The following is a 17487-nucleotide window of genomic DNA, read 5'->3' on the forward strand; positions in this document are numbered from 1 at the left end:
GTAGCCTAACTGTAATCCATAGACTATAGCCCAGCTGTAGTCGTCTGTCCATGGGATTTCTCAGGCAAGAATACAGGAGTGGGTTGCCATTTCCTTCTCCAGGGGATGTTCCCGACTCAGGGGTTGAACCTGTCTCTTGCATTGGCAGGCAGGTTCTTTACTACTGAGCCACGAGGGAAGCCATAGCTAGAGACTAGTCATTATTAATTCACTAAATCTTAAAAGAGAGGAAGCTATTGGCCTCTATTAGTTAATTAGATAATTGGCCTCAGCATTAGTTTACTGATTGTTCCCATGAACAGATTGTATTTGGTGAATGAATCCTTAAGAAATAAGGATTGCTACTTATTTAGTGCTCTGAAAGATAACTGATTAAGTGATTTAAAAGTTTTGCTTAACTTTGTATAAAACCTCTTAAGTTTAGCATGAGAATCTCATCATTAAAATTTGTTCTAAACCATTTATCTAAGTGTGTTTAAATCATGACTAGTTCTACACCCAAAGGTTTTTATATATATATATAGGAGGACTTATCACTACTCATTATGTATATACATATATGTATATGTGAGTATTCATATGTGTCAGGGGTGGTGTATGTATTCACATATAAACATGTTTATTCTTAGGTGTAAATGACAATGTAAATTAGGTTTTTAGCATTGAATTGAAGATGGGGGTGGGGCAGTGAAACTTTAGTTTTCAACATAATAGCAATAACTAACTTCCCACTGCAGGGTAATAGTACCCAGCAGTAGTAAGTAGTAATAGTAGTAAGTAAGATAAGGTAACCAGTGTTAATGCATTTATTCAGAAGACCTTATGCATTTTCTGTTCATTCATCCAGTACCTGTCGCTTCTAGCTTTCGTGCTAAATGTGGAATACTGCAGGGGAGGTGGGACACTTAAAAGTCACTGCTTAAAAAAAAAAAAAAAAAAAAAAGTCACTGCTTGTGTAGAGTTCAGTGGAAGAGGTGTTAACTTTTAAATCCTAGGGATTCCTCAACTGAATTAATTTGTGTTTGTCAAAAAAATCCTCCTTTTTTGAGTAAAGATTTATTAGCAGGTTTAGGACACTGATTTCAGGTGCCATGCCCATCATTTTTCTATCCTTCTAATTCTTGGGAGACTTTTAGCCTTTCGGATTAGGTGACAAAAGGCATTCAATATAGATACAGATAATAATCTCACTTTAAAATTCATAGTTAGAAAAATCATTTAAATAAAATGTCACTTCTGGTTTTAGTATCATATCAATAAGCTGTCGATCATGACATCAGAGAATCATCTGAACAACAGCGACAAAGAAGTTGATGAAGTTGATGCTGCCCTTTCAGACCTGGAGATTACTTTGGAAGGGGGAAAAACATCAACAATTTTGGTAGGGTGACTCTTTTACCTATTAATTTAGTCTGATGCTTATACCATTTTATGGAATTAGGTTTTCATGAAGTGTTTTGAGATATATAGAGAAATATTAAATGCTTTAGAGAATACAGACATAGATTTTCCAGAAATTTTCAGGGAAGTTTTTTACATTAATACTGTTTAGTCTCTAGTGCTTCCGACACAGTAGAGAGAGATCTTCTGCCAGTACAGTCTGCATATTCTCTTACAAGTAGTGGGAGAACATTTCTGCAGAGGAAAAGTTAACTTCAAGCCATGGTAAAATCTGTTTATTGATCTCCAAATTTGAAGTATTACAAAAAGAAGAGGAAATAGATCTCAGTAAAATTTTTAAATGCTTAGATATTAGCTATTACAGAAGAAACACTATTCTCAGGACTGTTATGATTCAGAAAATTTCTGTATGCAGCTATAAACAGTTTTAGCCATATTAGAATCAACACTGCATTCTTGTGGGTTGTCTAAATTGCTGTATTGATCAAATTTTTAATAGCTTTTTATGCCATTTGAAAATGCCTTTGTACTATATGACCATGTATATAGTACCTTTAAAATCTTTATAATCTGTAATTTATGTAATTTTCCTTGTTTATTGAACAAGCTGGTTCTTAATATCAGATGCTAAACAGAGTTTCAAAATTTTTTAAAGTGAGAAAAAAATGTTTTCATTCTTCTCCTAGGGTGACATCACTTCCATCCCTGAACTTGCTGACTATATTAAAGTTTTCAAGTAAGTACAAAAGAGGAGGAATTCCAAATATTAATAAATAAATGTCAGTTTTATAGTCACGTTCACATTCTTGAAATTTATGTGACTGGCAAATGCATCTCTAAAAGCATTTGCCAGTTATATGAACACTAAATTATAATGTGGAAAAATTTCACCTTTACAAAATTAAAATTCCTGCTTATTAAGTTGTTTTATCTGATAAACATTTTACTTAAGGCGGGGAGGAGATTGTGTTACTTAGATGGATTGTATCATGCAAATTCTAAAACATACGGTTCATATAAAGCATCCTGTCTAGGTGAAAGCAGTACATAGTGAACTGCTATTTTCAGTGGTTATTTCCTTGTTCAGAGCCCCAGAATTTATTGGATTCTACTCATTTGTTCATGGGATATTTTACAACACGATTCCAGAGTATCTTATCTAGATTTTTAAATGGTTGGTCTAGTCATACTCCACAGAATCAAGAGAACTAGGCATTAAGGCAGAAAGAGGAAAGGAGGTGATGTGGAATATAAGCTCTGAAATCATTTATTGTAGCTGAACATAAAACAGCTCCACATAGTAACGTTTCTAAGGTACTGACCTGATTTCAGATGCTGCTCCCTACCTCCACTTTGTTTTCCTTTTACCCGCCTTTTTCATCTACCTACACTTTTCCTTATCCTCTCCTCCCCATGCTTCATGTTTGGCATTGGAGTGGCAAGTGAAAGCCACCACTGCAGTACATCCCTAGAGATAATCACTTTGCGCACTTTAGACTTGCCAGACAAACTTGCCTGTTTAGGGAGGCTCTGGAGGCAGCCCTGCAGACACCACGAACCTGCAGGTACTTCCAGGACCCAGGAACCTTCCAGTTACTGACATTTCCTTCACTTTTACTTTCCTGTCCTTTCCATGTGACCTGCTAGTGATGGGGACAGCTACAACTGACAGAAATACTGGAATGTTATCTTAGAGTCTTTCTCTGCCCACTCACTGTAATATCTCCTGAGCAGGTTGAGAAGAAGGGGAAATTCCAGTAACAATAACACTGAATAGAACACACTAGATGAAAGGGAACTGAACTCGGCATATATAAAACTTGGCCTCAGACTTTTAATATTGTGAGATTTTGCTGCTAAAACATAGCATTGATAAAGTTGTTTCAAAAGTTTTTTTTTTCTCCCTTCTAATTCTGTTCGACACATAGGCCAAAAAAGCTGACTCTAAAAGGTTATAAGCAGTATTGGTGTACCTTTAAAGATACATCTATTTCTTGTTATAAGAGCAAAGAAGAATCCAGTGGCACACCAGCTCATCAGATGAACCTAAGAGGTAAGGAAAGCCTTGGAATGACTGTATTGATGGTAGAATATCTATTAGCTAATATTCACTAAACTTCATTTTGCTGGGGGATAAAGCTTTTAGCAGTTCCTTTTGCTCCTTTAGGTACTTTTTTTAAGTTCAGTATTCAGTTTCCCGTGAATATTTTGTTCTAATCTCTGTGCAGGCGTCGCTTGAAGGGTATGCTTCCACTTTTATCCCAAATACATCTGTGGCATCCCTTTTCTGTTCTTCAGCATGAGGACATGTGGGTTTTCTCATTCTGCGGGAGCTGCCCGCATATCTGCTTCAGATTATGCCTCATTCTCATCTCTGCTGTAGTCCTCGCCCAGTTTTCGGGGCTGTCTCTATCAGCCTCCTACTCCTTTTCCTCACCTTAACAGGTAACCAGCTGGTTCAGCTCAAGTCCCCAGTCTCTTGGCTTTCTGACTCACCAGTGGGTTAGCCACCGCAGGGTTTTACTGAGTTCTTCCCCTTTCCCAGCACCTCTCGCCTGCACAATTTTGTTGTCTTCGACACTGCTCTCATCCTGGCTCCCGGGGCAGCCCCAGGAGCCCTCTGAGGCTCCCTCCTAGCTGACGGCCTAAATCTCGTTGGTTTCCTCTTACCTCTGTAGATCCGCAGCTGTCTCAGAACAGGGGCTAGTATTTGAGCACGCGTTGCTGCGCCTGTTCCCACGGTCCAGTGACCTAGACTGAGTCCGGCCGAGGGCTCAGAGGTGCTGGCTTCGGTCTTTTTTCCCCCATTCAGGTCTGTGGAGGTACAGCTTCATTGGGTTCTAGTGACTTCCGTTTGTTCTTCACACTGCTTCTTCACCTCTTTGAAAAACCTGTTGGATGCATTGGTTCACGGGGGAGGAGCATTTCCTCTCCTGGCTGGCCTGGTTCTTCTGCAGCTGGAGGACGTCCTGCTGCCCCTTGCTCTGATTTCTCTCTACACAGCCTTCAGCTGCACTTGCAGATTGCCCATGAGCCTCTCACTTGCAGTGATGTTACTTAAAGCTGCCAGCTCACTTCTGGTTTAGACACCACTTCCTCTGGGCAGCCGTGCCCCTGAGAACTGCTCTCCGGCACGCTCACACAGCACTCACCACGCCCTTGGTCCCTAGCATGTGTGCTGGAGGATGCAGGACACACTGGCTTCTCACTCTTCACACTCCTTCTACTGGCCTTCCCTTATAGCAGAGGCTGGAAGACGAAAGGACATTTTCCAGATTCATTTCCAGTGAGACTGAGATTCCAATCAGATGCATTCTTGCATTCCAGTCAGATGAATTCCCAACTGAGTTAAGGGGTTGTAGAGGCAATTAGGAAAGGATTTAAGTGTTTCCGGGCTCTGGAGTTATATCTGTAGATCTGTAATCTTTATTTTTTTTGGTACATTGTGTATTAGAATACTTTTAGTATATTTCAGCAAAATGTCCAAATCTCTACCCTGTCTCTATTCTGCCTAGTAGTCATCTGTGAACTATTGCTTTATAATTACATGTGTGTGTGCTAAGTTGTGTCCAATTCTTTGCAACCTTATGGAGTGTAGCCCGCCAGGCTCCTCTGTTGATGGGCTTCTCCAGGCACAAATACTGGAGTGGGTTGCCCTGCCCTCCTCCAGGGGATCTTCCCTACCCAGGGATCAAACCCACGTCTCTTTGATCTCCTATATTGGCAGGCAGGTTCTTTACCATTAGTGCCACCTGTGAAGCCCATTTATAGTTATATACATTTTATTAAGGGGCTTCCCTCATAGCTCAGTTGGTAAATCATCCACCTGCAATGCAGGAGACCCGGGTTCGGTTCCTGGGTGGGGAAGATCCCCTAGAGAAGGAAATGGCAACCCGCTCCAGTATTCTTGCTTGGGGAATCCCATGGACAGAGGAGCCTGCCAGGCTACAGTCCACGGGATCTCAAGAGTCAGACACAACTTAGCAACTAAACCACCACCACAACCACCGCATTTTAATAAATAGAAAAACCTCTGCTCTGGGGTAGAAGATTGCTATGTCCACGTGTTGAAATTCTGTAATTTTCCTAAAACTTCTAGTTAGACTCACTGCCTTTCTTCCTAGGTCATGAGTTTTTAACTTTTGGATCTTTACCATTATTTGTTACTCTCAGAATACATTGCAGCTGTCCTCTTGCTTCCCTTCCAAGCTGCCCAGGATCCACTCCGATTATCCACTCTCAATTTAGAGGTTTAATCTGTCTTCTGGACCCCATCTTCTCTGTCCCTGTTACGTCCTTAGTCTTCTCTCTATGTGACTGAGAAGTTAAGTCCTGGATGGAGAACAGTTTACAGGGTGTCCTAATCCCACTTCTCCCACGTCTTTCCAAAGGAGTACTTTTCTAGCACATCACACTGGTGAGGGTAACACTAGCCTAAGAATCAAATGGCCTAGGTTCTGCTCTGCCACAAAACAAGCCCTGTGATTTTGGAAAAATAACTATCACGACCTTAGTATCTTCCTCTGAGTAATGAGAGTGCTGGACTGGATGCTCTCTAAGGCCCCTAAGATATCTCAAACGCACAGTTCCAAAAAATGCAGGTCAGCAGATGCTGACTGGTCACCCATGCCGCACACTGTGCCAGGTACCAGAGTGATGAGCGAGAACAGATTACAGTCACATCCCTAAGATGTCAGAGAATGCCAGGAAATAAACAGCTACAATTTGGGCAATAGTAGGACTTTAAAAAGTAAGCAGTAGGTCAAAGGAACAAAGAGGTAAGGATGCTGTATCAATCTTCAGTGATTTTGGAGAGAATTAGGGGAAGCTTAATAGGAAATAACATTGGAGTTAAGATCCCAAAAAGAAAATTGCGATCCATGAAAGGAAGGAGGAGAGTTGGTAAAAGAGACTGATGTGCAAAATTGTGTGGGGAAAAGCATCAGCAGTCACGTGGTGGGTGGATGAGGGGGCATGCTTCTGGAGTGTGGAGTTGAAGCTGAGAGGATGCATCCTTCCCTAATAGCTGCTGAATCCATTCCTTTTAACAAGAAAGGTGACAGCAGGAGTTAAACTTGTTAAGGAGATTGTTTTCTAAACTGGCAGCAATGAAGTGACACTGAAGGATTATGAATACGATAAGATTCATCATCCTTACATTGGCTGCAATGTAGAAGAGTAATTATAGAATAGTGATACTGATCCAGGTTACACTTATCAGCATGGGTGAGAAAAGGACACAACTTTGTTAGATTCTCAGGACGTTCAGTCAACAGACTGGATGATTGACCTGGGAGAGGCTGGGGGAGTGACTTGATCCTGGCTTGTACAGTTGGGTGGATAGGGTAATTCTGAGATTGAGAATATATAAGAGCAGAGTTTGGGGAGGAAGATGAGCTAAATTTAATTGGGTTATTTTAAATTTGAGGTGCCGGTGGTGTATCTGTTTGGAGCATGGGTAAGATCCATGCTGCAGATACTGATGGGGTAGCAGTGAGTATTAATAGTAGATGCAGCCTTTGTAGTAGTTGTTTATAATATGAAAAGGCTGAGAGCAGAACCCTGCAGGACACCCTTGTTTAAGGGACAGGGCAGATTAGAGGGGGTGGAACTTGCAAGGGAAATAAACAACAAAAAAAATATCTAGGAAGACCATAGAAATCAGGTATGATAGAAGTTAAAGGACAGAATAGTCAATAGTATCAAATGCTACAGAAAAGTTAGATTAAGCTTCCATAAGATTTAGCCACATGGAGGTGGTTCATGGCCTCTATTAAGAACAGATTCATCAGATTTCAGTGGGCTTTTATGCATGGGAACCAAAGTACAGTCACTGAGATGGGAAACAAAGATAGCTTTTTGATGAACCTTTGTGACAGGCAAGGCGGAAAAAGGGCAGTAATAGAAGAGAGAGGCCTAAAATGGAGAGGTGTTTTATGGTTTAAGATGGGAGACTCAAGGAAATTAAATGCTGATGGAACTGTCATGTAGAGAGGAAGGGAGGTGGGAGGACAGGATCTCTGTGATGGAACAAGGTACCTGACAGATGGTAGAAAACTCTGCCTGCTCGGATAGGAGAGATACCTTTTCCTCTCTGTGGACGTGAGGGTGGTCAGGTTTATCTGCTTTGGCGGCAGGAAGTTGGGGGACCTCATTTCTGGTGGCTTTCATGTTCTTGGAAAAATAACAGGTGAGGTTGTTCTCTAAGAGTACCATAGGAGGCCTGAGAAGATGTGAAATAAGCATCGTTGAGGATGTTAACGCAGAATGGTTGCAAGTGTTACGGGGCAGATTGATGTTGGGAATCTACATGTTTCTAGTGCAACTTACCTGCTCAGTTTTGTGATCCCCCCACCCCTGCCCATCTTGAGAGTGCTCAGCAGCCAGAGCATAGGCAAGTAAGAGGTAGGTGGTTGGGTTGAGCCAGGATTAAGGTTTTGCGAAGTGTGTATAATGGAAAGACAGTGAGTCTGGTGAGTTGGAGGTGACAACTAGTGAAGCAGGGTCCAGGCTGGACTGCAGAGAAAAGGTGGAAACATGGAGCCAATGGGGAGAGAGTTGTGGGGTCACAGGATTGGGTCTCCCAAAGATTTTGAGGGGATTTAGGATTGAAGATTGTGCTCAGAATGAGCTGTTTGCCCATTTCAGAGGATTAGTAATTGGGTTGCAGTAAGGTCCAGCATGTTACGTGGAAGTAAGTAGCCAAGGAGGTGTGGAGTGAATATTGTCTGAAATGTGGCTTCTGAGTGCCTCTGCCTGCACTGGTGCCTGAGTTACCACCCTCTTTGTCTCTCTCCATGTAGTTTTCTTGATATTTTACTTTAAAAAGAGGTCTAATTATTATGGAGTTGCATACTTGAAATATATTTGAATGATTAATGAAATTTGTGGAAAAGATTGTATATCTTCAGACTTCTCTTTGTTTTAACTTTGCAGGTTAAACACATTGCTGCACAACTTGCTGAGTGTTTGTAATGATTGTATAGGAGTTACACGTGGTAGCTATGTGAAGTAAATACTCTAAAAAGAAAGCAAAGAGGGAGGGAACGTTCATCAAATTCGAGACTGAAGTTAATTCTGGAGAGGAGAGGATCTCTCCTTTATCTAAAATGTTTTGTTTCCTTTATTTGCTACTTAAAACATTTATTTGATGAGGTAAAAAATGATAGTTTAAACATTTGTTCAGATACATAGAAGTTTACTCTCTTGTTGCTTGTACTTTATTTGTCAGGAGAAGTTGCTCCAGTTCAGGGACAAAGGCAACAGCAGGCTCTGCTAACAGTTTACATTCTTCCCCACAGAGTCTGCACTATGGTCTTAACACGCATTGAGGGCAACATGAACTAAGTACTAACAATTGGAATACTCTTTGGGGAGCTTTGATATAATCTTTATCTTACTGATCCTGTGAGATCACTGGGAGATAGAGCTTAAGGTCAGGGAATTTGGGCATAAGTAAATATGATATACTTACTAAGTGGTCAAGAAAGGTCTGGAACCCAAATCTGTCTGCTTACAGAGCTCTTCTTCACTATTTTATACTGGTTACTAGTTTAGGCTGACCATTGCCCCATTATCTATCTGGGTATACATTCAGTAAATCTGTTTTCTCTCCTATAAAGCCATAAACTAATGGTTAACAGAGTTGATTACAGGGATTTTTTTACAGTCTGTAAATGTACGTATTCCTGAAAACTTGCCAGTAAAGTGAAATTCTGCATGCCCTTATTTTCATGCTGACTTCCCATGTATGTAAGTTTATGTTACCTTCTGTGTCAGATGGACTCCCAGAATTTTGTGCAAGTCAGGAGAGCCTGTGCCTTAGTCTTCCTCGCACGCAGCCATAGGAGGGCAGAGCAGCGAGTGAGGAGCAGTGGGGCCCTGAGGGGCCCTCATATCGGACCCCAGCTCAAACTGGCTGGTTCCCCACGCATGTGCCTTTCTTAAAACGCATCATAAAGTCATTTATTCTGATGAGAACACACTTTAGAATTTTATTATGGTAAGATATTTTAAAATCCCTGTACATTTAGAAACTTAGCAAAATAAAAAAACCCTAATAAGATTCAAAGAACTGAATGATATTAAAATAATAATGTGTGAAACTTGTGGGAATGGAGTGCAAGTTTTCTCTGTATGATATCCTTTTAATAGAACTCTTTCCTTCTCTTCTCAATCAAGTTTTGTGAATTGTGAGGGCCACAAACTGTGCAGTTACATCTCTTGTATATATTAGGTCTGAGTTGAGTCTTTGCTCCACCCCCAACAAAATTACTGAACATAAAGAATTGCCTGATTTGTAGATTCCATTACAGGAAAATCAGCATGTTAAGATGCCATAAAATGGGAACTGCCTGTATTGGCTTGGGATTTCTTAAGTGTAAATTTAACCATTTTAATAATTTTTTTTTTTTTTAACTACAGGGTGTGAAGTTACCCCAGATGTGAATATTTCAGGCCAAAAATTTAACATTAAACTCCTCATTCCGGTTGCAGAGGGCATGAATGAAATCTGGCTTCGTTGTGACAATGTAAGTTTTCTGATTAAAAATAAACCTCAATTTGGGGGATGTCCCTGGTGGGTCCAGTGGTTAAGACTCTGCACTCCCAGTGCAGGGGTCATGGGTTCAATCACTGGTCAGGGAACTAAGATTTCACATGCACAGTGCAGCCAAAAAAAAAAACGTAAACCTCGGTTTTCTTTGCTTCCTTAGTGAGTTGACCATTCATTTTTTTTTTTTTTTTTTTGACCATTCATTCTTATATTTTATACTCAAAGGACCTATCATGTGGTAGATTCCAAACCTCAGTATTTCTTTTCACAGGAAAAACAGTATGCACACTGGATGGCAGCCTGCAGATTGGCCTCCAAAGGCAAGACCATGGCAGATAGTTCTTACAACTTAGAAGTTCAAAATATTCTTTCCTTTCTGAAGATGCAGCATTTAAATCCAGATCCTCAGTTAATACCAGAACAGATCACAACTGATATAAACCCTGAATGTCTGGTGTCCCCTCGCTATCTAAAAAAGTACAAGAACAAGCAGGTAAACAGTTTTTTACATATACTTTAGTTTCTCCTCTTAAACACAACTTTTTTAGTCTTAATTGGTAGTCTTAATTTTTTATCAGGTGGTTAAGTTATAAGGAAAAAATAGCTTGCAGTCAGTTTAAATTGGTCATTTAAGAAAAGTCTTATTATTTTAATAGGATGGATAATGAGGTAGAATAGTTGGGAGCATATTTATTCTAAACCACCTGAGGAAATTACTCTGCTAACTGGATATTCTTTTCAGGGAATTGAATATGGTCTTACTTACTGCTTTGTGTTCCACAGTTCATGCCATTTTATTTCTTAAATAAAGTAAATGTGATCCAGAGCACAGCCAGCATTTCCCAGCCAAATCTCTGATGACTCTTCTTGCTGTCGAAATGGACCTTTCCAGCTTTGGAAATAAACTTTACGTGGTTTATAGTCCACATTTAACATTGTATTTTCTTAACATTAACAGTCAAAACCTAAGCTAGATTTGTATAATATGACAGCGTTTGGTAAATTTTCGTTGAAATTCACTGCTTTTGTTCCCTCTGTTTAGAATTCCTTTTCTGGAAATGAGTACCGTAAAAGGATTGCTATTTAGAAAAATGGTTCTTCGGTCCAACACAAAAGGTTCTTTGCCAGGGGAGTTTCACTTGGGATAGCCCCCAGTATTCTCAATACCCAGCATCATGCCATAAAAGGGAAAAGGCTCCAATTTAGGAAGGGGGTGAAGAAGAACTTTGAAATAAATACTTCATTTTTAATCTAGTTTCATTTTTATCTTTGTTTAAGGAGTGATTTTAAAATGTTATGGGAAAGGCCCAATGACATACCCAGAACACTTGTTAATTCTTAACTTTAAGTACAGTGTTTATCGTATGGGTCTGAAATCCCTTAGCTGGAAATGTTCAAAAGTTTTAATCACCAAGTATTTGTCTTTTAAGTTGCAGAAGTTGTGTAAGCTACATAGAAATTGTTTATCCCATAGTCATATGATGTGGGAGTAGTGAGGAATGGAGGAAATGCCCTCGGAGCTGTGTGGAATGTACATTGTAAGTTAACAAGGGAAAGTGAATCGAGTACTGATTTCACTTTTTAATTCTTAGGTTAATTCATTTTAAAGTTACTTATAAAGAGACTTGTTTCTAAAAGTGATGCCTTCAAAATCAGTGACTAGTTTCAAATCTTAACAGTTTTACCATTTCACTATCAGGTAAAAGATCTTAAACTATAATTGTGAAGATTGCCAAATGTTACTTTAGCTGTCAGACAGGTACTGAATTGTTTTCCCAGAAGCCTTTATAATGATAGATTTTAAATAAATAAATAAAACGATAGATTTAGCTGTAAAAAGGTAAATTTTCTGTTGGTGAGTTCTTGACTACAAGTCAACTGAAGATTGTCTTGAGGACAAAGAACGTGTGGCTGTCTTTAACTGGCAGGATGGTAGTATGTATGTGGTCTGAGGTTAAGGAGCTTTCTAGCCTTGTCTTCCACACGGTCATCTTATCAAATGCACATTCATTTTGAATTTTCCTTTCCCTAACCAGGAGGTTGAGTCAAATATTGCCCTGACACCTAGTAAGTGCGGATAAGCAGGAGTTCGGTTGCTCTTGCACGGCATGTGCTGTGCTGGTTGTTGGACTTGGTGGCTCAGTAATTGGGTTTGTTAAACTGTATAATCCAGTGGCACTCAGGAGGCAGATAGGTCTGAGCTGTGCAGGCCATGGGGTCAGTCAGCCCTGCCAGGGCATAAAGTCTTCAGTCGCATACAGCCTTTGTTACAATCTATTTTAATTCCCCAAGATTATCTATTAGACTTGCTATGGATATTTTTCACATAACTATGACTCCCAAACTAGATTTTTACATTTTAGAGGGAAGAATTGTTCTTCGTTTTATCCATATTAATCCAAATTGAAATGAACTTGATGTATTTGTAGCCACCACTCCTAGTGTAGTGTATGGCATATTTTTATTTTCCCTTCCAGGAAAAAGGATGCAAAAAAAAGATGGTAATTGAGGGGTTTGCTTTTCTTCTGTAAATAAAGAAACAGTATGGTCACTGCACTTATTTAATGCCTTCAACTTTTTTCTGAAAAGCTGTGCATGGATCATATTATTTGACTCAATATAAGACGAGATTAAAGGCTTTTGAATATTAATTTTTTATCTTGCTACTAAAATAATTAGCTTTACCCTAATCAGTAAGAACTGGTACATGAAGGGGAAAAGGTTATTTGCATTTTAAATTTTCTCCCTACAAATTTCTACCCTTAATTTTAGTAACACTTAACAATCTAAAATAATGTGGAGTGTTTCTCAGTATTCTAAATGGAAAGTAATCACTGCTTTCTCATTTTCATTTTCATGCTTGCATTTACTTTGCTTGGTTTCCACCTAGAGTAATTTTTTTGCATGGTTTTTGGCTGGAATTTTGGTTTGCAGGTTACCGCAACTTTTTCTTTGCTTCATTGCCATTTTTTCTGATTGCCTTTTTTTCTTTCTGCTTCTTTTTTCTTTTCCTCGCATTGCCATCTACAGCCAGGCTATATAAGAGATTTGGTAAGTTCTCCATATTTAAAAAAAGAAAGAATTAAAAATATTTATAGCCCTAGCTACAATCTCCCCTCATGAATTAATTTCCCTCTACTCTTTGAGCAAATAGGCATCCCAAAGTGAGTAAATTTTAAACCTAACCTTTCTAATTACTCCTTTAGAAAAATTTTAAAATCATTGCAGTGATTTCTAGTGCTAGAAACCTTTATGGCAGGCACTCATTCTGCTCAGGTATCTTGATACTGAACTTAAAACCCATCTTGTATATGAGGATTAGAACTTGTGCTATCATATGTGTGTGTACTTGAATAAGTCTCAACAATTATATATACCTACTAGTACTTATTGTTTCTTGACATATGGAACTAAAATTAAGAAAAGCTATATATTGAAGTTTAGTTTTGAAAGTCATTATTTTACTAAAATTCCCAAATGTAGCTTCAGTTATTTTCTAATTTCATCTTTCGCAATACATAATTTGGGGACATGGGGTACATAATTCAAAGTTTTAATCCTTTTTTGTCTTGATTCTACCATGAAAGAATAATATCTAATAGTAAATATGATGTTTACTCATGTCTAGATAACAGCAAGAATCTTGGAGGCCCATCAGAATGTAGCTCAGATGAGTTTAATTGAAGCCAAGATGAGGTTTATTCAAGCTTGGCAATCATTACCAGAATTCGGCATCACACACTTTATTGCAAGGTCAGTGGTTCTACTAAGCACCAATGTGTAAACCTTAGTCTGTGCCTTCTTACTTAATCGACTTCATGTAATTAGAAGTTAAACATTTAAAGCTACCTACTGAGACCCATTAACCTATTACACAATAAAATTTAAAGAATGTTGGAATGTATTTTCTGTGCTTATAATTTTTTCATCAGAAATTTAAAGTGATTTCATTTCTCTTTTTACTCAGGCAAGAATAGCACTTTAAGAGTTAAAAAGTACATATCTTCAAGAAAAACAGACCGACATGTCCCCCTACCACCCCTGTTTTAAAACATGTATTTATGTTTTTAATTCTGTAGGTTCCAAGGGGGCAAAAAAGAAGAACTTATTGGAATTGCATACAACAGACTGATTAGGATGGACGCCAGCACAGGAGATGCAATTAAAACCTGGCGTTTCAGTAACATGAAACAGTGGAATGTAAACTGGGAAATAAAAATGGTAAGCTGTAACCATGCTGCTTGAACACACACACATAGTCGATATGCTAAAAATGAATTAATTAAGAAGAAAAGGCCCTATAAATGTTTAAGGTTCTTTGTGCCATTTCCTCTTAAAGTATAAAACATGCTTGGTTGTTCATTTCCTACTTAAACTTGCCTGTTTTATAAGTGCCCAGATACTTCTAAGAGCATAATATGTTACACTGTTGCCTAATCTTTAAGATTGTCTTTCTCTAATGAATAAATCCTTTCCACTCACAAATAGCAGCTACTCTTTAGTGAATGCCTACTTTATGCCAAGCATGATACTAGATGTTTACATTTGTACCCTATTTCTAAACGTTACCCCAGCCCTGCAAGGTAAATGGATTATCCCCACTATACAAATGAAGGCCATTGTTGTCCATGACCGCACACTGAGAATTAGGATTCAGACTGGGATACTTGGGGCTTTAAAGCTTGGCACACCATGCTACCCCTAGCCTTGGAGTACATGACTCTCACTTAAACAGAATATTTCCCTAGTAAGTCCTTTGTTTTAGGGTCATTGGATTTATTGTACTGATTTCAATTACTTCATAGAATCTTGTATTTCTGAAATATTCAAACATGAAACCTAAAGGTTAAATAGCTAAACACAGGAAATAGGTTTTCTCCCAGGACTTGAAGGAGCCACTCATTAATTGAATCACCAGAGATCTTTTGGGAACTTAATGACCTAAGCCCCTTGCATTCAGCCTTCCTTTTCAGAACAAGAAAACTAAAAAAGAGGAGGGGAGGGGCCAATAAACTTCTACTTATGCTTTTGGACTTGAAGGCATTATTAGTTTAGGATTGAAAAAAAATAATTTGAGGACCGGCGAGTGTTTTGTGCTCAGGGCAGACCTTAAGTGTAGTGGCCTCACTTGGACCCAGCCATCTGGACTTCCGCAGGGACTGACGGTTCTCTGTCTCTGTTCCAGGTCACTGTAGAGTTTGCAGATGAAGTACGGTTGTCCTTCATTTGCACTGAAGTAGATTGCAAAGTGGTTCATGAATTCATTGGTGGCTACATATTTCTCTCAACACGTGCAAAAGACCAAAATGAGAGTTTAGATGAAGAGATGTTCTACAAACTTACCAGTGGTTGGGTGTGAACAGAAATGCTGTGTAATGAAACTCCATGGCCATAACAGTTATTTAACTTTAAAAGCTGTTGTTTGTTATATGCTGCTTAATAAAGTAAGCTTGAAATTCATTATTTTATCATGAAAACTTTTTTGCCTTACCAGACCAGTTAATATGTGCACTAACAAGCACGACTATTAATCTGCTCTCATGATACAATGTATGGACTTGAATATGGCATATGTTCCTTAGAGCCAGGAATTGAAACTGAAGTAGTGGGTAAGTTAGGAACAAAACATCACTGATTCAAGTTAGCCAAACTGTAAGAAATTCAAGCCATCTACTTTAAAGCTATCCAGGGCTTAAACTATATGAAGTCTATTTATCATGTTAAATGCATGTGTTTTAATGTATGTTTAATTTGACCTCATAATTTTTCAAATATCCTACTTTGGTTAGCCATCTGTCATCCGTCCCCCCCACCCCACCCCCAAAATAAATCAGGCCTACAAAAGGTGCCTGGTATTTAATAATGTTATTGTTTGATCTTGAAGGAAAATGCTATTAGTCATTATGCCTGGTTTGTTTTTGTCCTTGAATAAGCATGTATGTATATTGTCTTGTGTTTTTATTTTTACACCATATTGTATTACAACACTTTTAGTATTCACCAGCATATTCACTGTCTGCCTAAAATATGCAACTTTTGCATTACAATATGAAGTAAAGGTCTATGAAGTATGCATTTTGTGTAACTAATGTACAAACACAAATTTTATAAAATTGTACAGTTTTTTAAAAATCTACTCACAACTAGCAAATGGCTTAGATGTAGCATCTTTGCATTAATTAAATGCTCTTTAAAATATAATTAATGTGCAGTTTTAATATCTGCTAAATTAAGGATGACTTCATTATAGTCATGATTTGCCACAATGTCCTTAACTCTAATGCCTGGACTGGCCGTGTTCTAGTCTGTTGCGCTGTTACAACCTGCATTGGTGCTAGTCAGAAAATTCCTAGCTCACATAGCCCAAAAGGGTGCCAGGGAGGGGTAGATTACCAATATTGTTCAATAATCCATGGTTTAAAGACTGTATAAATGCATTTTATTTTAAATAAAAGCAAAATCTTTTATTTAATGTTTCTTTTGTACTTCTTGTTTTTACTGTTCACGTGACATGAACTGTGTAGACGTAAACTTTCGCTTTTGTAAGTGCTGCACCTGCAGCTTGTGAGAGCAGCGTGCTTAGTGTTCTGCAGTGTCAGCAGACAGGCGCACTTAATCTCTAAGAGGGAGTCTTCCACTTCAGTTGGAACCCCTCATTTTTCCTACTACTTAAGGATGAACTATAAAATATTTATGTTAGAAATGTAGCTATAAATAGAAATATGACAGATGAACCGACACTGCTGGCTTGAGCAGAACTGATTTTAAACAGAAAAATGACTCCGTTTAAGAAAACACATTTTTTTTAATGAATTTACTCTGTATTGTTACTGCTATCACATCATCACTCAGACTCAAAACTTCAGTTCTGGACTTTCTCCTTTACCCCTTGCAATTAATAAGGCCAAGCCCTGGTGATATTTCGCTCATGCAGCCCAGTGTCTTTCTTCTGTCCCTGCTCTCACCGTCCCCTGAATTCAGATCTTTGGCCTATGTCACATTCCCATGGCTTTTCTTTGTACTCTAAGGCAGGTCTTAACAAGGCCTTGCTCAAAAATTTAAGAGCTCCTTCCCATTTAAAAAAAAAAAAATTAATAATATGTTCCCATTCCTCATCTTAAGTACAGGTCATCAACTTATACAGTCACTTGCTAAAAGCCCCAAAATATATTTAGTCTGTGGCACACACTGGTGTCCTTGCTGGTCCCACGGCCTCCCCACAAGGGAGAATAGCCTCTGTGCTGATTGTTCGGCCTCTGGTGGCCCTTCTGCCCTCCCAGGGATTTTGAGATCAGTTTAGCCCCAACACAGCACTGGGCTGTATTTCAGCTCCAGTAACTCCTGGTTGCTCACAGCATAAAAGCTAATGGTCCCCAGTCAAACGCTTAGAGATCTCTTGTGGCCTGTTCCCCAGCTCAAACTGGGCCACTCCAAACACACGGCACTCCCATCTCCATTCATTCCCCAAACCTAGTCGCCACCTGTTCACATCTGAGCTTTCCAGCATTTTAGAAATTTTAGAAAGAGGTCGA

At 38.9% G+C, this 17487-nt stretch overlaps 1 protein-coding gene across 2 annotated transcripts in view; it reads left to right on the top strand.

Moving 5' to 3' along the window:
- FERMT2 (FERM domain containing kindlin 2) overlaps positions 1-16427 on the top strand; it is a 73273-nt gene extending 56846 nt beyond the window's left edge. For both annotated transcript variants that reach the window (XM_061157035.1, XM_061157034.1), the window contains exons 8-15: positions 1247-1381; positions 2088-2137; positions 3330-3454; positions 9826-9932; positions 10227-10448; positions 13584-13708; positions 14035-14176; positions 15141-16427. In XM_061157035.1, coding sequence (XP_061013018.1) covers positions 1247-1381; positions 2088-2137; positions 3330-3454; positions 9826-9932; positions 10227-10448; positions 13584-13708; positions 14035-14176; positions 15141-15314 — 1080 coding nt within the window. In that variant the 3' untranslated portion in view covers positions 15315-16427. The remainder of the gene's footprint in view (positions 1-1246; positions 1382-2087; positions 2138-3329; positions 3455-9825; positions 9933-10226; positions 10449-13583; positions 13709-14034; positions 14177-15140) is intronic.
- The last annotated feature ends 1060 nt before the right edge of the window (positions 16428-17487 follow it).

The sequence above is a fragment of the Dama dama genome, chromosome 12, assembly GCF_033118175.1.
Source record: "Dama dama isolate Ldn47 chromosome 12, ASM3311817v1, whole genome shotgun sequence".
Classification (NCBI taxonomy): Eukaryota; Metazoa; Chordata; class Mammalia; order Artiodactyla; family Cervidae; genus Dama; species Dama dama.